The sequence below is a fragment of the Hyposmocoma kahamanoa genome, unplaced genomic scaffold, assembly GCF_003589595.1.
Source record: "Hyposmocoma kahamanoa isolate Upper Pololo Valley unplaced genomic scaffold, ASM358959v1 94, whole genome shotgun sequence".
In the NCBI taxonomy this organism is placed as follows: Eukaryota; Metazoa; Arthropoda; class Insecta; order Lepidoptera; family Cosmopterigidae; genus Hyposmocoma; species Hyposmocoma kahamanoa.
In genome coordinates, this window is record NW_020654878.1 from 18482 (window position 1) to 41774 (window position 23293).

The 23293-nt window shown below is 39.8% G+C and overlaps 1 protein-coding gene across 1 annotated transcript in view; it reads left to right on the forward strand.

The window, feature by feature from the left end:
• Positions 1 to 6903: 6903 nt before the first annotated feature.
• The window catches only part of LOC113237923 (unconventional myosin-Ib-like), a gene marked incomplete at its 3' end in the record, with an annotated part of 29803 nt that continues 13413 nt past the window's right edge, over positions 6904 to 23293 (forward strand). Inside the window, exons 1-6 of the mRNA XM_026474641.1 lie at positions 6904 to 7014; positions 8603 to 8718; positions 8791 to 8861; positions 8930 to 9093; positions 9192 to 9255; positions 9355 to 9362. Coding sequence (XP_026330426.1) covers positions 6904 to 7014; positions 8603 to 8718; positions 8791 to 8861; positions 8930 to 9093; positions 9192 to 9255; positions 9355 to 9362 — 534 coding nt within the window. The remainder of the gene's footprint in view (positions 7015 to 8602; positions 8719 to 8790; positions 8862 to 8929; positions 9094 to 9191; positions 9256 to 9354; positions 9363 to 23293) is intronic.

Below are 23293 nucleotides of genomic sequence, written 5' to 3' on the forward strand. Positions count from 1 at the left end.
TTGAAGTTGTTGACCATTGACTTACAATTAATAAGTCAATGTTGTTGACCATTACGTATACCTGGGGCAGACAGTCCAGTTAGGTAAGTCCAACTTTGAGAAAGAGATCTCTCGTCGAATCCAGTTTGGATGTGCAGCGTTCGGGAAACTACAAAAAATCTTTGCGTTCAAATTACCTCAGTGTCTTAAGACGAAAGTTTTTGACTAGTGTGTGTTGCCAGTGATCACATATGGATCAGAGACGTGGTCCCTCACTATGGGCCTCATAAGAAGGCTCAAGGTCACTCAGCGGGCAATGGAGAGAGCGATGCTCGGTATTTCCCTACGTGATATAATCATAAATGAGGAAATCCGTAGGAAAACTAAGGTAACCGACAGCTTGAATAATTGCTCAGCTGAAGTGGCAATGGGCGGGGCACATAGCTAGGAGAACCGATGGCCGTTGGGGCGAAAAAGTACACAATGGCGACCGCGCACCGGACGATGCTCAGTGGGTAGGCCCCCCACCAGGTGGACTGACGAACTGGTAAAAGCTGCGGGAAGCCGATGGATACGGGCAGCGCAGGACCGATAGTCGTGGAGATCGTTGGGGGAGGCTATGCCCAGCAGTGGGCGTCGTATGGCTGAATGATGAATTTTGATAAAAATGAACTACTGCATGCCGTCGTAAGCCAAAAGAGATAGCACTACATTGATTTATATGAAAATACGTAACGTCATCTTAAATGCCAACTGTTCTCATTTTACCATTTTTGGCGTATCCTTTGACATCCGTATCCGGTATCAAATGTCAAAACCAATGTTTGGCCAAATGTTTAAGTGAATTATCCGAATGAATTGTAATGAAGTGGACAAAAATATTGACAGTGAGAACAATTAAGTATTGATAAAAATGTGTCCCTGCAGCATTAAGGGGTGCGGCAGTAGAAAAAGCGGAAATCAACCAATTGTTACATTACACCGACATGTGTTATTTTTCTGCCTATAAATCAATACCCGAAATATCTCATGTAATTAGACTCATTTAAGTAGTCTTGCCGAATTCTGCTTTGGTTACTTTAGATTGCCTGTTTGTTAGCATAGTTTGATGATTGTTGATAACGATTATTTTGAGATAGTGTTGTTCTTGTAAGTAAATATATTGTCGATATTCTGTTATTGAAACAACTCACTACGAGGTTTTAATTATTTCATTATTATTATTTTTTAAATTTACCTACAAATGAAAAAAGAAAGAAAGAATTGTTGGAAATTATAAGACTGCTGAACCTAAACATTGGATCAAATACTATCTTAGTTTGTCCGCTCCATTCATTTATTGTCATCCATTTATTGGTAAGTCAATGGGCAAACTCTTCTGGCAATTACAAGTAAAACTATACCACTGTTACACTACATACAAAATTGGAAAAAGAAATACACTACATCCAGCCTAGTCAAGGGTGGAACTACATTTTTCCACGGATTTATATAATTCATTCACTGTGTCGCGCACTTCAATATACCAATATTACGAATTTACACCTTATTGGGTTATGTTAAGGTTTAATTTAAGTAAAAGTAAAACACCGAGCCAAGTGAGATAGCCCGAAGTCGGGGTTTGTCCTTGTCTAACAAGTTGCCAACACTAAATAAAATCATCTTAGGTAGTGTCTAGTTTTTTAAATTTTGGTTGAATGAAATTAACTTATATGCTTTTACTGTAATAATACAAAAATAAATTTCAAGAATGAAACCTTCTATTATGAAGTAGCATATCAAATGAGTAGACTAATTTGTATTATGAAATAATACTAGTGCTTTTGGTCATCAATAAGCAGCCACATTTTCCGTAAAAATTAAAAAGTTAATAGCAATATGGCTGGCTGAAACATGAATGAATCCCTTATTAGAAAGAGATGCATTACTACTTTGAAGCCTCTCACTCGGCTCGTTTTATTAACTTAGTGCTCGGTTCAGTTCAATATAGAAGTCTGTGCATTTTTCATATACTTGATTAACGAGTACGTAATACATATCGACACCGTCACGTCGATAACTTTCCGTCTCTAGTATATTCATGAGAATTTGATTTATTTTTATAGGCCTATTCTGTGTACAGACATATAATAACATGAATGTGTGTTTTATCTGTGTATTTGTAAAAATAATCTAGTGTTGTAGACTTTCGTTTGTGTGAGATCATAGTGACATAATTCAATTTTGCATTTGAGTGCACCTGTTTGCTTGTAGTACTACGAGGACCCCTCATAAAGAGGCAGAAAGTTTTGTTCGAGAAATAACGCTAATAGATAGGCTTGTATAGTTCATTAACTACGAACTATTAGGAATATATTCCCGACGCTGACCGACATGAACTAGTTCGGCTTGGACGGTTTTAATAGTTCATCGTTCTTTTTAGTTCAGTACAAACTAGGAACTGTCTGCGTTGATAGTTCACCTGTCTTTTATTCAGTAGGAACGGTGCGAGCGACACAAATAGCGACCTTTCACTACTTTTAGCATAAGTTCGAATGGGATATACGATTGAAAGTTGCCAGCTCGTTCTAAGTCAAATATGCGTATCTACATTATGTATATATACAAGCTTGCAAAAAAGTAATATTTTTCGGTAGGTGTGGTAGGTATCTGTATGTATAATATCAACCTACGTGTACGAGTGTATGAAATAGTTGTACCTAAATTTAAGCATATTTTGTTAGAATGACAGTCTTTAAACCTGTAAAATATGAAGGAAAATCAAACAGTACCGATTCCATACAAATTGTATTTTTGAATATTTAGTACAGTGTAGTAATGACCACATAATACTAGAAGTCCGTAGTAGTTCATGTGAATAAAATTACTAGTATGGAGCGTTCGTTCAATGTCCGAGCAAGGACAAGGCAAACTAACTAACAAAGGAACTAGATGAACTAAATGAACTAGAAGACCGACCTAGTTCAGTTGACCGATTGAATTAACTAGGATCGCTCCCTCTAAAGACCGATCAGGCACTAGTCTACCAATAGCGCCTCCGTTCCCACTATATCTTTCCAATCTGTGCGTCTCCCGTCCTATATACTCTAAGCATCGAGTATATAATCAGAAAACGAGACGAAATGTCATTTAAATTATTTGAAAACTTCTGCCTTATCATTACTGTGACAACTGCGCTCCGATTGGCCAGCCCAAGTTCCAAACAATTGACGGGTGTCGTCAACTGTTTCACTTCAAATCGACCATTTAACTTGAGCTTTGCCATAATGGACGAAAATTGCAAAATTATATATTTAATATTTAATTACCGATGACCTTTGATTTTGTTTGTTTTGTAATTTTTTGCAGTTTTTCCCCACGTCATCGAATGGAACAGCACGGCATTGTTAGAGATATTATCTTTATTACAATAAATACAGAATATTTTTTGGAATATACAGAGACGTACACACAGGTCAGTAGTTGGCCTGTCTATATTTCAGTGCAAACGAGAGTTGATATTTATGAGAGCTGTATCGTTAATGTGTTACCAGGTTCGGTTATCAACTGAACTCGGTTACCAACTGAACTCAGTTATCAACTGAAGCTGTCAAAGTTACAAAATAGGCCTGCAGGAATATATGGCCCTTATTTCGTCTCTATTTCTGGTTATATACTCGATGGCTCTAAAGATAATATGTGTGTAGATAAAATGTATTTTGTAATGTGAACGCACTCCCGCACCGCAACCCCTCCCACCTCACTCCACTCTCAACCTTCGCAGCTGTCAATGAAAATACTGCATTTCAGTCAGTTCAGTGTTTGAGTACCTAGGTGTTTTCAGTCGGTCGGTTGACTCGGTTGGTGCATAAATGACGATGTCTCCGTTTCGTGCAGTGAAATTAGGTGAAAGAAATTAGGTGTGAGGAAAGTCAAGTATATAAAGCTTTACATAAATAATTGTTGAACTAAAATGATATGACACTGCAGTGAGTCAATATATATTTTCTATATACCTGCCTAGCTATATTTATCAGCTCTATCCTGTTTAAGTCCTTATGTTTTCTTCCACATCTACTATCTTATTATCCTTTAGTAGATATTTTATTTGAATACAACATTATCTAATGTAAATGAAATTTGAGTAGGTAACAAGGCGGGTTTATCAAAACTATCGATAATTGAACTGTTTTAAGTTACGTTGTAACCTCACGTAACTTAAAAAGTAGAGAAATTTCACTTGAAAAGCCTTATTTTTTCAATGATGTCAGATTGTGTTGCAGCTATCAATATTGTTATTTGTTTGCTATCCTATAGGCATACCTTGTTCTAATATCGTACAGCACATACAAAACTAGAATAGTAATCAATCACTTATTTATGGTAATTGTAAAAATATCTGAAATGCATCACTTGCTGTTGACTGCCACTGCACTGCTATGCTGGTGGTTATTGTAATAACAATTTTAAAAGTTTTTTAAGCTGAGTTGGATTTTAATTTGAAATATTAAAAGAGTTTCATTTAATAGTGGTATAAGGATTAATTTTATAAGGTCATAAGTGCCTACTATTTTATTTGTTTGTTTTTGTAATATCAAACAACAGAATGAACAAGTCTTGTACTTCCTTTTGTGTTATGGTTTTCCAAAGAAGTAGAAAATTTTTTAATTTTAATGTTTACTGAAATATGACCGCAACATGTGCTCAAGCAGTAATAATATAGTATGTATTATAATAATATTAAAATAATAATAATAATTAAAGTAATATTATTACATTAATAATATAAGTAATAAGTTATAATACAGTATTGCAATATTGCATAGTCTGCTGCTATGGTAGAGTTCAGTCAGCTTTGTCAATGTCTTCAACCACACAAAAACCATGTAGCATTTACCTCATTTCAATAAACATCTCAGATTAAAAAATGGACAATCATGTAACATGACTGCTAGGTCAGAGAAAAAGCTTATACAATTTAAAAAGCAATTAAACAACTTATTAGACAAATTAAATCTTCTGCCTCTTTTTGCTTATTGAGACTAATAAAATTTATTTCTTCTTTTTGGCTATTGGTGTGCCCTCTTTGAATTTCGCTAGTATAAAAGTATCCAAATTTTATATGACAAATCCCTTGTTTTTCTTTTTGCTTATTGGTGGTGCCCTTTTAGGATTTCGCCAGTATCGAGGTTTCTGCTTAGTAATTATAAACATATTGTAAAAATAATATAAATAAAATGGCAATCATTGCTAATGTCCAGTTGTCAGTATCATGACAAATCTCTATTATTATTATTATTATTAGGGTGGCTTCATTCAGGGCCCATGCATCCACTCATCACTGCAACCATTGACTGATCTATTCTGATCACCACAAATTCCAGTGCAGAGCCAAGGCCGACAGCATTGAAGAACTGAATGACTTCCCTGGCTCTGACAGATTTAATGTCGTCTGGTTGTGGCATGCACCTTCCCAGTATGGAACTTCTTATGTCCTTCAAGGGTGAGTAGATGAACAGGAGTTTCATCCGCTTAGTGGCAGAATCTGCACTCCCTATTCTCTCTGTGCCCAATATTCCACATGTACTTGTTCAAGGCATAAGGCCCTGTTAAGGCTCTAGTCAGCATTCTGATGCCGTTCCTGTCAAGTGACAGAGCTTCTCTACAGTGTTGGGCACATTTACAAATCCCTAACTGTATTGTCAAATTTTTTACATTTGTGCACTTATTTTGACATTATAAAATTATTGTTGTTATTATTATTTTGATATCTAGTTACATTTAATTATTATTATACTAAAATTAACCCAACTATTAACACAGTGTTTAAATTACTGACTGACTTAGTAAATCCAATAATGTACTGTACACCTGTGTGATATTATTAAAAAACTTGTCACACTAGATTTCTCTGTTGAAGGGCATGTGAATAAATATGTTTATTACACCTTCGATATGATTGTATGCCTAAAATTTAGCAAGACACAATAAAAGTTACATGTTAACTTCTGTACAACCTGTTTGTTATAAATAAATAAATTATAAATTATAGCTATATAGCCCTCTAAGCTGTGCATGTTGGTTATCTATGGCACTTGATATAAAAAACTTCTATATTACGAAAATTAAAAAAGTTGTGAACTACCTACTTTGAAAGAAACATTTAACTTTGGTAATAAGATCCTTCTTTGTCTTACTATTTATTTTCAAAAGAAACTTTATAAGGTGTACAAGCAACCAATACCAAATAAAAAATATCTACTTACACTAATTTATAAGCGTTTTTCCTATTATTATTATTAACAAATGGAATGGATGTCTACAATAAAAGTATTTATTTTTTAAATACTCTAACATATTAAAAATATGTTATGTTTATGTGTATTGAGGATCAGTGTGATAAATGTTTAAATCACAATAACCAGTAGCACACTGAAGAAATGACTTCTTCAACATCTTATTTTTGGTGCAATTACGATTTATTTTAAACCTTTTTAGCAATAGGGGAAAGTTTCTTTTGAAACTTTCTAATTCAACACAAGTAGTCTGATTTGATAAGTTGAAGGTAGTAATGGGCCTTCTTGGGTCTGTGATGGCAGTATGAGTGGTTCAAATTGTACTGGGCCACTCATTTGATCAGCTGTGTCAAAAATTTATTTGTAAAAACAAAATCCAAACAAATTTGTTTTGTACAACAAAGTGCCATAGTTACCTAAACCATGATTTTGAATTCTGTGGTAGGGTAAATCTAATTACTGTAATACTGAAAAATCCTTATGCTGTGAATGTCCACAGCGTTTGCTGGCGTAGTTGCGTGGGCGTAGCAGCTGTGACGTAGCAGGCGGCGACGTAGCAGCAGCGGGACGTAGCGGCGCTTAGCGATATTATGGCGGACAGGGCTTCAGAGGCGCGACGCGGGACTGCGGGCGCGCGGTGACGGGCGGCATGGGCGACGCGGCGGAACCGGGCCAGTGCGACGCCGTGCTGTTGGCGCCGCTCACTGAAGATACCTTCCTGCACAACTTGCACGTGCGCTACAAGCAGGATGTCATCTATGTCAGTATTTCGTTAATTAACATCTCTTGTTAGTCATTGTTCTGCATTTCAGTGTTCCGTTTGGACACGCCCATTCTAGGGTTCTGTAGCAAGTTACGGTATTCAACTTAACCACATTCTATTTTAATATATAGGTCCTCTAAATATGTTTACTGACAGCCGACTTTTGTCCCTACTAGAAAATTGAGATTTTTCACACGTACCGCCAAAGAATTTGGTAACCCAATCATGTCGTGTAATTTGAAAAAGAAATTTCGATTTTGGGGATTTAGGTGTTTTTATTAATATAATCGAGTTGGGTATGGAATCAAAGTTTTTTATTAATGTTTTTGTACTCATGCTTTTTCATCAATTTCATGTTATTTTTTTAAGAAAGATATTTTGCAGTTGGTCGCTGATGATTTTGGCCGCGCCACCGCACAAATGGGGGTTATGGAGGTTCTTAACCCATGAACATTTCCGCCAGAAGGGTAGGAAAGAATGCGCGGGTACACGCTGAACTATGTTGCGGTCTGGTCGGCCTGTAATGTGGCGAGAGTGACATGGTCGTCAGGGTCGTTGAGGGTTTTCCTGGGTTGACTGGGTTCACCGCGCTCGTAGGAGTCGTGAAGTCGGTGAAGGTGTCCCTCAAGGCGAACGTAATTGGCAGCAGCCACCATGAGGGGTCGGGGTGGCGAGGAGCAGTCGAATATTATGTTTCCGGCGGCTATGACGCACTTTCCCCGCTTTCCGCACGGTCCCGCACCTCATCTTCAAAAACACAGTTTTAAAAACTTCGACTTGTTTCTCAAATATTTCCATATAAAATGTGCTCATAGATTATACGGAACCTATTTCGGGCGCACGTTTCATACGTTGTCTGGTTTAAAAAAAAAAACTTAGAATAATTATTGATATAAAGATCGAACACTCAGAAAAAACACTCAGAAAAAATTCCTTCGATCCGGTCGGATTCGAACCGACGTCTTCTTGCATACCGTGCCAGACGCTATACCAACTAAGCCACGGAACGAACCAACGGACCTCACGAAAATTTCTATGTGCTTGCGTCGTGTCTTTGTACTTGGTCTTTCAACGACTTTATTACTTACTTAATAATTGACTATCAATTAAATAAAAATTTAATTAATACAGTGAATAGCGACATCTCTCGCCAGGACTGGTAGCTGTAAAGGTACTAACTGGGTGATAAATCTGCAATAGATTTCTCATAGATGGCGCTACGACTAAAAAGTCGTTGAAAGACCAAGTACAAAGACACGACGCAAGCACATAGAAAGATTCGTGAGGTCCGTTGGTTCGTTCCGTGGCTTAGTTGGTATGGCGTCTGGCACGGTATGCAAGAAGACGTCGGTTCGAATCCGACCGGATCGAAGGAACTTTTTCTGAGTGCTTTTTCTGAGTGTTCGATTTTTGTATTAATAATTATAACGAACTAGTGGAGTAATTTCACAAAAAATAATTGAATATCAATTCAATAAAAATTTAATTAATAAGGTGTAGAATGTTTTATACCCTTTTGTGCAAGATGCCACAGTAGTCCGGGTAAACGTTTCGGGGCGCATACGTTAGTGGCGATGTGTTGCAGACGTGGGTGGGCAACGCACTCGTGTCGGTGAACCCGTGCCGCGCGCTGCCGCTCTACTCGGCGGAGCTGGTGCGCGCCTACCTCGCCCGGCCGCCGTACACGCTGCCGCCGCACGTGTGAGTTGCACTCGCGACGCGTCCCGCTCCGCGCTCCGGCCGCGCTCGCCTGACGTTCCTGCCGCGTTGCAGGTACGCGGTGGCGGCCGCGGCGTACCGCTGGGTGCGCGACAGGAGCGAGAGCCAGTGCATCGTCATCACGGGTGAGTGGGGCCGCGGGCGGGGCGGCGCGCCGGCCCGCGGGCGCTCTGACCAGTCGCGGCGGTCGCAGGCGAGAGCGGCGCGGGCAAGACGGAGGCGGCGCGCGTGTGCCTGCAGTGCTGCGTGCTGGCGGGCGGCGCGGGCGGCGCGGGCGGCGCGCTCACGGCCGCCGGCACGCTGCTCGAGGCCTTCGGCAACGCCGCCACCGCGCTCAACCACAACGCCAGCCGATTCGTGAGCTTGCGCCTACCGTAGCTTCGCCGCGGCGACCCGCGCCGTGCACCGCGGCCGGTGCTGCGGTGAGCGACAGTAACGGGTGTGCCGCGTTGCAGGGCAAGCTGCTCGACGTGGAGCTGGACTTCAAGGGCGAGCCCGTCGGCGGCCACATCACGCACTGTGAGTATTCGCGCGCCCGAGCGACGGCCGGAAACGATCCGCGGGGGCTCTTTCCGATGGTGCACTCCTTCAGTGTTCCGCAAACGGCTTGTTGTTAAGTCTTTTTAGTGTGGTAACACTGAGTGGTAGAAACTAAAATACTGTGTACTCGAACTGTATTACGCGAATTTGCTGGTGCGTAAGGGCGCGTTCTCACTATGTCGTCACGTTTCATTATCGTTGGACGACTGTCGTGTCTAGCCTGTTCCCATTTCACGACTATCAGTCGTGGACGATTTTTTATCATTGAACGACTGTCGTGATTAGCAGTTCCCACTAGATCGTGACGATAATTTATCGTTTCACGACAGCCTCTTTGTCGTTTGCATGACAGAATCGTTTGATGTACTGCAATCGCTTGTATGTTCTTTTGGAAAAAGTGTGTGTTCGCTCGAAATGGATGAAAACGAAATTTTAATAATGTATCACTTTTTAAAAATGGGGGAGAGAAAATGAATTCCATTAGGGTTATGTCAAACGTTTATTGATGAACTGAAAAGTGATGATAGAAAATTTTGGGACTATTCAAGAATGACAATTTCCACATTTAATAGTCTATTAACACGACTTACAGAGTACATTACAAAAGAAAACATAATGTATAATTAAATTTGAACAAAACTCAATTCACAACAAATATTTAGACGTAACTAGTTTTTGCCCTAGATTTCGGGTTTTAACCTGATTCGTTTTTAACTTGATTGGTTTTAACCTGAACCCGGGTGCTTGCTCTTCTCTGGCCACGACCCAATGCTACTGCAAAGCGAGCAAAGGGCGCTGAGTACGAGAGGGGAGGGCAGGGAGCAGAATACGTACGGACAGCAATAATTAAAACGTGACGACAATGGGAGCTGCGACAATCTGTCGTCAGGTTTTTCAAAAAGTTTATTTTGTGTTGTTAGTACTAAATATGCGAAATATTACAGTAACTTATAAATTAAACCCCTGGAACCCATGTGGACTGAGTTCCAGTGCTTCCACAATTCACTGACAGGGTTCTCCCAGATCAAACGAACTAGGCTATTGGAACTGCCACGCACGCGACGCATCAGGGAGGCAGTTCTCTTCCGAATAATCGCGCTGAAGCTATCAATACGCGCGTCCGCGAACATACCTGATGCGCTGCAAAATCGTGGCAGCCCCAATAGCATCCTAAAACCATTATTGTATTGGACACGCAGGGCATTGACCGTCACTTTAGTGTAATTTGTCCACAGTCTGCACGTATAGAAGGTCTGACAAAACGCCCTGAAAAGGGTGGCTTTGACATTACCCTCACAAAGCGCAAACCTGCGTGACAACATATTACAACGTACGGCCAACGCTCTGCGCTCCCTCTCCATATCTACATCATCCTGCAGATTTTCTGTGACCCAGTGCCCTAGGTATATAAACCTTGCTACTCTCTTGAGAGGCGCACCACACAAATAAATAGGAGGGATTGAAGCGAGGGCTTTGTTACCGGCTTTAAACACTAAAAGCTCGCTTTTATTTGTGTTATATGTTAGATCGTGAGTCATCGCATACTCCTCACAAATACTTAATAGTTTTACTAGCGCACTGATCGACGGGCACAGCAGCACCATATCATCTGCATAACTAATATTATTGACAGTGATACCACCGATCGAGCATCCAATTCCCGTGCTGGTGAGCCTGGCGATCAGCTCATCTATATACCAGTTAAACAACCTAGGTGAGCTGAGACCTCCTTGTCTCACTCCACACTCCAACCTATACACATCCGAGAGAGCACCTGCCCACCTCACCTGGTTGGTTTGATTAGCGTACCAGGAGCGGAGCAGGTCGATTACCTCACTTGGGGTATTTGTGCGTTTTTCCAATTTGTCCCAAAGGATACTATATGAGACTGTATCTAAAGCCCTGGATAGGTCCAAAAAACAGGCAAACACTGGCGTTTGCCCCCTGGTGTAGTACTGGACGGTATGTTTAAAGCATAAAATGGCACTTTCCGTAGACAGATCGGGTTTAAAACCAAATTGGGCGTCCTGGGTCTTTACATACTTTGATAGCACACCGTCCAGCAGTCCATCCAGCACTTTAGCCGCTACTGTTGCCAGTGATATCGGCCTATAATTGGATCCATCGGAGGCATCTCCTGTCCTATTTTTCGCTATGGGCACAACAATTGTTTTCATCAGGCTGTCGGGAAGGTAGGCATGACTAATGCACAGGTTAAAAAGCATCTTTAGAACCCGGGGCAAGTGTGTCCCAGCATGTAGGAAATGCTCTATACTAAGACCGTCATGCCCCGGTGTCTTTCCTCTCGTCATGGACTTAATGGAACGTTCAACTTCCTTGAAAGAGAATCTGACCAGCCCAACAGCCGGACTATCACTAGCAGTGCCCACATCCTGCGTTGCCCCAAGCGGGCTCTCTAATTTAAACTGTTTTCGAAACATGTTCGCTATCTGAGTAGGCTCACAAAGACCACCAACGCTAGCTGGTACACTACTCTTGGGATTCTTTTTATTTGTGTGCTTCCAGAAGCTGCCAAAGTCTTTAGCATTATGGTGTGTGGTCCATTCATGTCCAATGTCCATTTTGATTTTATTTTCGTTATCTTGACACCACTTCAGCTTTTCCTTGAACAGTTTTTTAGAGGCACACATATTTACGTAAAGAGGCCCACCCACTGGCCTGCCGCACCAATGCCACTGTTGGAAACACATTTTCGCCCATGAATGAGCCTCCTTTACGTGTTTATTCCAACCAGCAATTTGTTTACGTTTACACTTCCTGATATTACAACTAATGACTTACCTAGCCTTATGGAGGGTATAAAACATGAGATAGTATTGTTTGCTGATGATACTTCCTTATTATTTAAAGTTAAAAGGCACCAATGTTCCTACGACGATGTGAACAATGCTATATCTAAAGTAGTTGATTGGTTTGCTGTTAATAACCCACTTCTTAATGAGAGAAAAACAAATTGTGTGAAATTTACATTACCCAATGTTAGAGAGACGGTTACAAACATTGTAGTTAAAAACGAAAAATTGAATCTTGTGGATACAGTTATATTTCTAGGTATAACGTTTAAACGATGCTAAATTGTAATGGGGTTCCCATATAAGTAAGTTATCAAAACGGCTCGGCTCTGCAGTGTACGTGATTAAAAAAAATAAGGAAACTTTCAGGCGTCGAAACCGCTAGATCGGTTTACTTCAACTACTTTCACAGTCTAATGACATACGGCATTTTGCTTTGGGGTAATGCCGCCGATATCAATAGAATCTTTGTCCTGCAGAAACGTGCAGTTAGGGCAATTTACAATCTGGGCCCCAAAGTATCTTTGAGAGATAAGTTTAAGGAAATTAACATTCTTACACTAGCCTCACAGTACATTTATGAAAATGTAATTTATGTTAAAAAAGAATAGTAATTTCTTTATGAAAAATAGTGACAGACATAACATTAATACGAGGAACAGAAATAAACTAGCTTTTCTTGATAGTCGTCTTCACAAAGTCAAAAAATCACTGAATGGGCAATGTATACGCTTCTATAACAAGATTCCGGTTGATATACAAAATTTTCACGAGGTTTAAAACTATAGTGAAACAAAAACTTTATAGTAGCAAATAAAAAGAAATATTGTGAATGTTATTTACAAATAGCAACCCCTAGAGTTTCTTGCTCATTCTTCTCAGGGGAATCTGCCTTATGAATGAGCGGTAGAGTTTAACCATTGTGACGATTTCAACTGCAATAATGCTTACCTATGAAATAAAGATTATTTTGAATTTGAATTTGAATTTGGGTGGTGCCAAAGAGCAACGACTACCGGTGGTAGGGTTCGGCCGTGCCTGGTAACCACCCTCCCGACCAGTGGCGGATTTACAGTCTTGGCCGCCCTAGACCTCAGGCCATGTAGCCAGTACCTACCAGCCGCCCCTTTCTCAGCACTCATCATATACTGGTAAACGACATAATGAATTTACTTTACTGCCAACTTTTATCGAAATCGATTCAGAAATTCAATATTTTTCTAAACAATCGATTTGATTTATCTCTGTTAGGTTCGGGGCGCACGTCAGTAAAGCGCTAAGCCGGCATGATTTTTTCCGACATCTTCAACATTTATTTTATATTATTTATTTAAGGTTATATTTAGGCCAACTTACACAAAACCTAAATAAATTATACACTTAATCTAATTCAATCATTCTGTCTAATGGTGAACTCTATATCTATGGTGAAAACCGTCAGGTCAGTAGTTTTTGAGTTTATCGCGATCAGACAGACAGACGCGGTAGAGTGCGGGCGGGAAGTGGGGATTGTGACGTTGAGCCACTACCGTGCGCCCGCCGCGCTGCTCTCATCTATCACTCACGCGATAATATAGGTTTCGATGGAATAAATCCCTATAGAAATATAGGGATTTATTTAAGGCATAAAAAACCGTGAGAAACCCTGTGAACATGTTTGACTTTTGTCTCCACTGAAATCTGCCGCCCCTAGGACGCTGCCGCCCCTAGGCCGCGGCCTATACGGCCTTTTTATAAATCCAGGACTGCTCCCGACGCAGTCGAGTCGCCAAATGGTTTATCCGTGTTCCGGCTCGTGTTCGGGAGTTGCCATTAGAAGGTCGGGTCTGAACAGTTGCGTTGCGTCTAACGACGAGTAGTAGCTGCTTGTACTGCCACACTGAGCACTCGGTTCTGGAGGCTAGCGGGATCCGCGGTCTCCAACGCCTTGAAACCGATAAACCGCAACCGCTCTTCCTCACCGCCTCACCTGCCGGAGTCCGTGTGTACGTTCGTGATGACATCTGTGTCAAGCGTCTCAAGAACCTTGAGGCACTGAATTTTGTGGCTTCTGTGGCTTTTGTGTGGTTGACACAGGAGTTACCCAAATAGTATACTGCTGTGTCTACCGCTCAGGAGACAACCCAGCTGTTCCAACAACTGAGCGAGACGTCTGATGAGGCTCAGCTCAGGTATCCAGTGGCGCAACTAATCATTCTGGGGGACTTTAATGCACACCATCAAGAATGGTTGTTCCCATAACAGATGACCGATTATGCTGGGAGTGAGACGTGAAAACTTGCGTTATCGCTGAGCCTTCCATCCCAGCTTGTCAGTGGCGCCACAAGGATCCCAGATGTTGAGTCTCACATGGCTAATTGCTTGAACCTACTGCTAACAACTGGTCCAGAACAATACTCGGTGGTTGTGGATGCACCATTGGGTACCTGACCTCTGTCTGGTGTAATAATAATAATAATAATATATTTATTTCAGACAACTATTTAGTCCACATGTGTTAGTAACAATTTTATTCTTAAAAATTATGTTAGTAAGCACTAAATCTAAACATTATTAAATTAAAATTAAAATAAAAACATGAACATTTGAGGCAATTAAAAACGAGGCGAAAAAAGTTGCCGCATAAAGGGAGAGTCAATTCTCCTGGCAATGGTTTTCAGTATTGGGCTGGAGCTGGCTCGCAGTCTGCAGAGCAGTGAGGCCGACTTTTTGCGCATAATGGCATAAAAGTCATCAGTGCGAGTCTGTGCAAACATGCCTGACGCGCTGCAGAATCGCGGCAGCCCCAACAACATACGAAAACCATTGTTATATTGTACTCGCAGGGCGCTGATGGCTCTGTGCGTATAGTTGGTCCAAAGGCTGCACGTCTAAAAAACTTGGCAGTATGATTTAAAAAGTAGAATCTTTACTTGTTCACTGCAACGCGCAAACCTTCGCCCCACCATATTACACCGCCAGCGCCCTGCGTTCCCTCTCAATATCCATGAGGTCCCTAAGGTCGTCGTAAGTCGAGTATAAGCTGTATCCTTATACTCCCCACCCGATCAGGGCCCCAGTCCCTCCTCCCAGTCCAGCCCCAGGGCCTCGCAGGCTTGCTTTACTTCAGGAGATTCGTCGAGCTGTGCTGATGCTGTAGTTGAGGTCTTGCGATTGGGCACGGAGTATTATATACCATACTTCGATGTACCCAATGGACCCCAAGCTCATCCATGGTTTAACGCCGACTGTAGTCGTGCTGAAGCACAAAAACAGTCTACGTACCAAGCTTGGGCAGATGCTCGATTACGCAAAGCTCCGAATACTCGGAATCTGATGAAAGCCTTTAATAAAGCCGCCAACGAGAACAAAAGTGTGTTACGCAGGGCCAACTTCGACCATGTGCGCCACTAAGGGGCCAAGCTTGCCTATTTTCCAGCAGGCAGCATGTCCTTTTAGTTCCTGGACAAAGCGGTTGAAAAAACTGTAGTTGCCACTCATTACCATCTCTGCTGAGGCCAGGCGGCTCGCTGGCCCATACTGCGGAAGAGAAGGCGAATCTCTCTCTCGCGAACCTCACTCTTTGCAGAGAGTTCGCGTCTGGATGCCGCAGGATACCTACCACCTTCTTTACCTCAGGCTGGCTGCACTATGGCGCCAGTTCGCTTACGCCAAAAAGAGGTACTCAGAACTCTGCGAAGTCTAAACGTGCATAAAGCTATCGGGCCAGATGGAATTCCAGCAATAGTCCTGCGTAACTGTGCGCCTGAGTTGTCTCCTATTCTCACACGCCTGTATTGCCTCTCGCTTGAGACTGGTGTAGTTCCCAGGTCATGGAAGTTTGCAAATGTGCAACCAGTGCCTAAAAAAGGAAGCAGAACTGACCCTGTCAACTATAGACCTACCTCAGTCACTTCCATACTTTGCAAGACTATGGAACGTGTACTTAACAGCCGTCTCCTGTCGTACCTTGAAGACAACGATATCCTCAGTGATCGCCAGTACGGCTTCCTAAGAGGGCGATCTACTGGGGATCTTCTTATGTACGCCACTGACTTATGGAGCGAGGCTATAGAAGGGCATGGCGAAACCATTGCAGTGCCGTTCACGGGGTCTGGCATGCACGCCTTTTAAGCAAGTTTCCCTCTTATGGAACCCCCATTGACCTTTGCAATTCGATTTCGGATTTCTTGAGTGAATGTTCAGTTCGAGTGGTCTTAGAAGGCTACTCTTCCGAACATCGGGCGATAGATAGCCGGAGTCTGTTATCTCCAAGGAAGAGGTATGGAATCGTAAGAAAATTTTAAAATAGTGATCTAAACGGTATTTGTGATTTGTGCAAGTTAGATCTAAAAGAAACTTAATGATAAACCAGATTACCGGACTTGGATTCTTACTAACTATACAATTATAGAAACTGTGAGGAAATTAAACAGAAATTGAAGAATACATCGTAGATACTATGTTTTTATTATTACCTACAATATATTTTTTAAATCCTACCTTACGTCATTACTATCGACCAGTGCCATATAGCGTCAAGGAGAATCAGCTTCAGTTGCCATACTTTCCTGTAGGCGACCCTAAGAACATTATCTGAGAATAATTATTGGTTCCATTACTGGCCCAAAGGTGACGCTACTTACATATACTCAACCATGGCTTCCAAATGTGCAGGATGTTTAAAAAACACCATCACGGGGAGACTTTTCTTACCTGTGTCAAATGTAAGGACAATTATGTTTTGGAATGTGTTCAGGTTTCAATCCAGCGATTCTACAATACGATGACAAAGCTGAGAAAAAATCAATGGCTCTGTCCTTCCTATACCTGCAAAACACCAAAATTGGGAGATATTAATCGCCCGATACGACATCATCGCGACACAGCACAGTCAGCGTCATCTAAGATCTCTACTACATTATTAACAAAGCAAGTAGAGTCACTAAATGAATCTTTAAGTTCAAATGATCAGACTGTATTAGGAGACACCCTGGTAGACATAGAGTCAAACAAGACATGCAACAAAAAATAAATTTGCAATGAAAATGTTACTATCCGTAAACAAAAAGTAAATACGAACAACGGATCAATTTCAATAAAACTCAGTGTTTTACTTGAAGATACGAACTATGACCACGATTCTCCACAAAACAATAAGGATAACCAAGCTGAATTAACTCTTCAAACTTTAAGCCACATCATAGCGCTACGGCTATGGAAAATAATCAGTCAATTATATCCGAATTGCAGAACACAATTCAAACAGAAATTTATAAAGCTTTTACTAAATTGAAGGAAGACATCAAACAGAAAATAGTTACATTTTTTTTATTGAAAACAGTGACAGAAAAGTGGTTATAGCGAAAATAAATACAAATATAGAACTATTACAGAAAGAAAATAAAAAATTGAAGCAAGGGATAGTAGAGCTACAAAATAGATTGCATGAGTTTACTAAAGATTACATCCGAAATAGACAAAAACAAAATTGTGCTTTATGGTTTAGTTGAGTATTACCAGGAAACAGAGATTGATCTTCATACAAGAATAGTAGATATATTCTGCGACATACTGAACATAAACATAGAAGGATATATAGAAGAAACATACAGAATCGGCAAGTACAATAACAAAAACAGACACTTGGTCGTAGATTTGTTGAGGAAGAAAATGGCTAAATACATCATACAAAATAACCTACATTTTACAAGGCACGAAAGTAGGTTCTGAATATTATACCAATATTCAACACAACCAAAATATGAATGACCAAGAAGAAACCCCAAATATCAGAAATGACAAAACTATTAATTCAAATATTGGGAAAAACTTTACTTTTCGTAAATGACCTACAATTTTTATTATTATTATTATTATTATTATTATATAACAAACAATATTTAGTAGATGCTTTTTTAGATAAAAATTCAATTTACCAGGCCTTTTGTATATCTGAATCTTGGTTGTCAAGCGAAAAACAGAGTATTATGCAGTTTGAAAATAATAAAATCGCAGCTTCCTATTGCGGAAAAACAAATGCAGGTGGCGGTGTATGTGTACGTACTGCTGAAAAATAGTATTGAAAGTGTAGAGATTAGTGAAATATCAGACATGTCTTTTGGAAGTATGTGCGACTGATTTAGTTAAGAAAAATATTTTATTAGTAATTGTTTATTGGAATAGACGAGAGGAAATATTTTGGAATAGATTAAGCATAATATTAAATTATTTAAGAAGGAAGTTTATTATAGGAAATGATAAACTTAATATATGCCCCGGAATCCTATTGTAAAAACGTATACAGTTCCCCATAAAAGAGTTGTTTACCTTGGTTAAACGAAATCGCGGTGTCATGAGTTTGGACTTAGCTCTAAGGTTAATATTATGGATATCTTCTTTCTTATTGAAATTATGTATATTTTTACGGGCATATAAAATATTTGAGTAAATGTACTGTGATGCCACAGTCATGATACCAGTCTCCTTAAACTTTTCTCTGAGAGAAACCCGTGAGCCTAGACGGTACACAGAACGAATCGCTCGTTTTTGCAATACAAATATGGTTTCAATATCTGCCGCTTTACGCCACATGAGAATCCCGTAGGACATTATACTATGGAAGTAACTAAACTAGTCTAGTCTAGCAGTACTAACATCGGTAAGCTCACGTATTCTGCGGACTGCGTATGCAGCGGAGCTTAAACTGCTTTCCAGGGAAGATATATGTGGAAACCATTGAAGTTTATTATCTAAGGTCACTCCCAGGAAGATTGCTTTATGAACAAGGGCTAACTTTTCTCCGTTTATTTCTATGCTTGGACTAGTCGATTTTACGTTAGGTAATTCAAATTTAACACATTTTGTCTTCTTGGCATTAAGCAATAAATTGTTAGCATTAAACCAATAAACTACCTTAGAGGTATCATTAGTACGGTCATAGTTAATGTCATGTCTGTCTGTTTTAAAAATCAAGGATGTGTCATCAGCAAACAACACTATTTCGCATTGGTCCTTAACAGAAAATGGCAGATCGTTAATATAAATCAGAAATAAGAAAGGTCCAAGTATTGAGCCCTGCGGAACACCCATTTTTGCCGGAGAACCCAAAGAAGTCACTCCATTTATGCCTACTTTCTGAATTCTACCGTTGAGATATGACGAGACAAGTTTCGACGCCTTGCCATTTACACCGTAATGTTCCAGCTTCCTAATAAGAGTAATATGATCAACGCAATCAAATGCCTTTGAGAGGTCACAGAAAAAAAATAAATAAAATGCATTTTTTTCGGACTACAGTAAGATCCATAAAAAATGTTAGTATTACTGCAAAAACTTAAATGACTATGTTAGTACGTAAACTTAAATGAAGAGAGGACCAGTGCCTTAGCAGTCCACTGTCCCATCTGTGTGCAACAACTGTCAAGAGTTTGTGGCAGCTGTCGCGCACCCTACGCATTGTCGCGGTGCAGCGCTTGCGCAACGTCGCTTCGAAGCCGTCAACGCTCGAATCCGCGAACATCCTGGACGCACTACAGTGTCGCGGCAGCCGCAACAGAACCCTGAACGCGTCGCTGTACTGTACACGCATTGCATTTAGTGACTTTTGTGTGTACCTGCACCATAAACTACAGGTGTCCAGTGATGGGCAGTAAGCTTTAAATAAAATCACTTTTACCTGTGCCATAGATCGAGTGAACTTACGCGCTATCATATTAGCTCTCATTGCTAATGCTCTACGTTCCCTCTCAATATCTGCGTTATCACGCAGATCGTCTGTTGTAACGTGATTAAGATATTTAAAGGAGGTCACTCTATTCAGCTGTTGACCGTTGAGACGAATGGGGGGGGGACATGCGATGGGCACTTAGTTCCCGCCTTTTAAGGCGGTTGGTTTTTAAACCATATATTCACTTACATTATATTTAAGATTATGCTTCATGGCATACGATTCTCATATGTCTATAAGTACTCTTAAGTCACCGACAGATGGGCTCAGCAACACCATGTCATCGGCGTAACTTATATTATCAAAGCAGACTATCTATATGGCATCCGACATGCGTGCTGCTAAGCTCACCTATCAGGGCATCAGCGTACAGATTGAATAATTTTGGCGAGGTGAGTCCACCTTGCCTTACTCCGCACTCCAGACCGTGCTCATCCGACAAGACGTTCCCCCATCGGACACAGTTTCTCTGACTCGCGTGCCGACATTCAAACAACCGTGTAAGTTCCCTGGGAAATTTAACCTCGTCAAACTTCCTCCAAAGTATTTCATAATTTACAAGGTCAAAAGCTTTGGAGAGATCTAAAAAACACGCATAAACAGGCGATTTTCTATGTGTGTAACGTTGAGTATTACACACATAGAAAATCGCCTACGTGCTTTAGACATATGATCGCGCTCTCAGTAGATCGTCCGGCCCGAAAGCCGAACTGTGCGTCATGTAACTTCAAATATTTATCCAATTGCACCTTCAGTAAACTATCAAGCATTTTAGCAGTAATTGTTGCCAGAGAAATAGGTCTATAGTTAGTCTTGTCAGCTATGTCACCGGTTTTATTTTTAAAGATAGGAACCACTATAGTTCTCGTCATGTACACAGGCAAATAAGAATGACTAATACAGAGATTAAATAGTAATTATAACAGACGAGGCAAATGTGGTCCGGCAAACTGCAAATGCTCGGCACTTAAATGGTCGTGACCGGGAGATTTTCCCCTTTTCATTTTCCTCAATATTTTATAAATGTCATTCGTCCCTAAAAAGTACATGAACGTCACACCCCGACTCGTAGTCAAGCACCTGCAGCCCTCCGGTCGTGTCACTGGAAGACTTTACATTGAAATGCTCTCTAAAGATGTTAGCAATACTCTTGGAGTCAGAGATACCATTGACACTAACAGAGAGTCCAGGCTTTGCCTCCATTTTCTTGGTGACTTTCCAAAAATTACGAAAATAATTTTTGCCATGTTGCGTAGCGAGCAAATCCATTTTGATTTGTTCTTCTCTCGTGGGTGCGCATTAAACTCCCCTAATAAATAAACGGTTCCAACACGTTTTCTTTGACTATAGCATCCATCATACTCATACATTGCACGAACTCGGTCAAATTATCCGCACTGTTATTCTGCATGTACACACAGAACACTAGCATTACTTTATCACCGGATGTTATCCTAATAGCACTGATTCTATCACTGTCACATTGAATAACTGATGTAGACGGAAACATTTTCTTACGCCACAGCAGTGCAGTCCCGCAGTAGGGCCTTCGGAGCATTCCAGCTGACGGCTCTACCGTCGATGACCCAATACAGGCATTTTCCTTTAGGAGATCAATGGGAAGAGAAGGGGAGGAATTTAATGATTCTGTAGTGTTCACAGCAATTTCCGAAAAGAACGATTTAAAAACTTGGGCTACCTTGTTTTTAGATTTTATAAGTTTGCTGCCTAATTCTAAAACTATATCTTTATCGTGTTGTTTAACCCCGCCTGACTTTTTGTTTATTATGCTCCAAGTAGTTTTAGATTTATTTATCGATTGTCTAATTTTGTCGCTGTGAAACTTAACCTTAGCAACTACACATACTTTTTTAAAATATTTTTGAATAATTTGTAATATATTCTATGAAATTGGAATTAGTATTATAAGTTTTCATCGCATATAGCTCATATAAACGAGACCTACTCTTATGAATACCTACTTGTGCCCGGTCGTTGAATTTAGTCTCTCTATGGATAGTTAATGTTTTTATTTAAATACATTATCAAATTAATTTGTAATTAAACCAAATATCGTGTTATATAAAGTATTTAGAACCTCCGGTATATGGGGTAGGGAATTTAAACTATTGCAGATATTATTTTGAAATCGAACGATTCGTTCTGTGGTAATCGGTCTGCAGAGAAATTGGTCTACCTTCTTGCTCATTTTACAATTAAAAGAAACCAATTGGCCACTATGGTCTGATCTTAAGCAATTTATTATTGATTTAGACACTGCGTCTGTTTTAAAAAAGATGTTATCAACACAAGTAGAAGAGGAGGCAGTGATGCGAGTTGGTTTTAAGAAAAGATTAATCAAGTTAAAACTTTTAATAAATTAATGAGTCTTACAAAACAAGTAGAACAGTTAAGTTAAGTAGAAGTAGAACAGTTTTCCAACAGATTTACATTGAAATCTCAACATACTCGTATTACTACGTTTTTTTTGGTTGGAAACAATCCGCTTTAAACTATCTTCCATAATTAATTCAAACACTAACTTAAAATCTAAACAGTTGTCAGAGTCGATGTCAGAATATAATTTTACATAACGTGTTAGAGAACCGACACACATAACACCGACTGTTGTCTAAATAAGAGGTTATTAAGGATTTTCACTTCTAAATGTAATAACGAAATCTTAAACAATTATTATAGAAAATATGAAGAACTCTTAAAGCGTACAGTTATCACAGCTAAACGCTTACAATATATAGATAACATGAAAAAATCAAAATTAAAACAATGTGGAATATAGTTAAAGAGAGAACAAATAAAAGTATTAAGAGAGAAAAAGTAACATGCAATTGGAAATAAACAATAATAAACGGTGTACTGTCTTAGCGGTATATAAATATACACAAGAAGTGCTCAATATAGTTGATAAAAAGAAATACGCTATTGGCATATTACTAGATATGTCAAAAGCTTACGATAAAGTGCAACATAACATACTATTAGACAAATTGAAGGGAATAGGTATTCGCGATAAAGCCCATGACTGGTTTGTGTCGTATTTAAACAATAGAGTTCAATTCGTCGAAATGGATTACTTTGATTATGGGACAAATGAAATACGAAAAATAAGATCGTATCAAAGAATTATAAATGCCTCAATACCACAAGGAAGTATTATCAGTTGTCTCCTATTTCTAATTTATATAAATGACCTCCCTACAGTCATAGACGAAACTTGTATATTGTTCGCGGACGATATTTTCATAATCACATCAATTAAAGATAGTGTTCATTTAAACAACAGGCTTCAAATACTTGACGAAAAAACCGCGTCGTGGTTGATAGGTCACAATCTAGCAATTAGCTATGCAAAAACTAAATTAATGTATTTTCATCCACATCAAATACATCCTATCAATATTAAATTTAACTATGAAAACACCAATTTGGAAAAGCATAATGAAATTTTCATAATTTTTAATCGAACTTTTTGAAC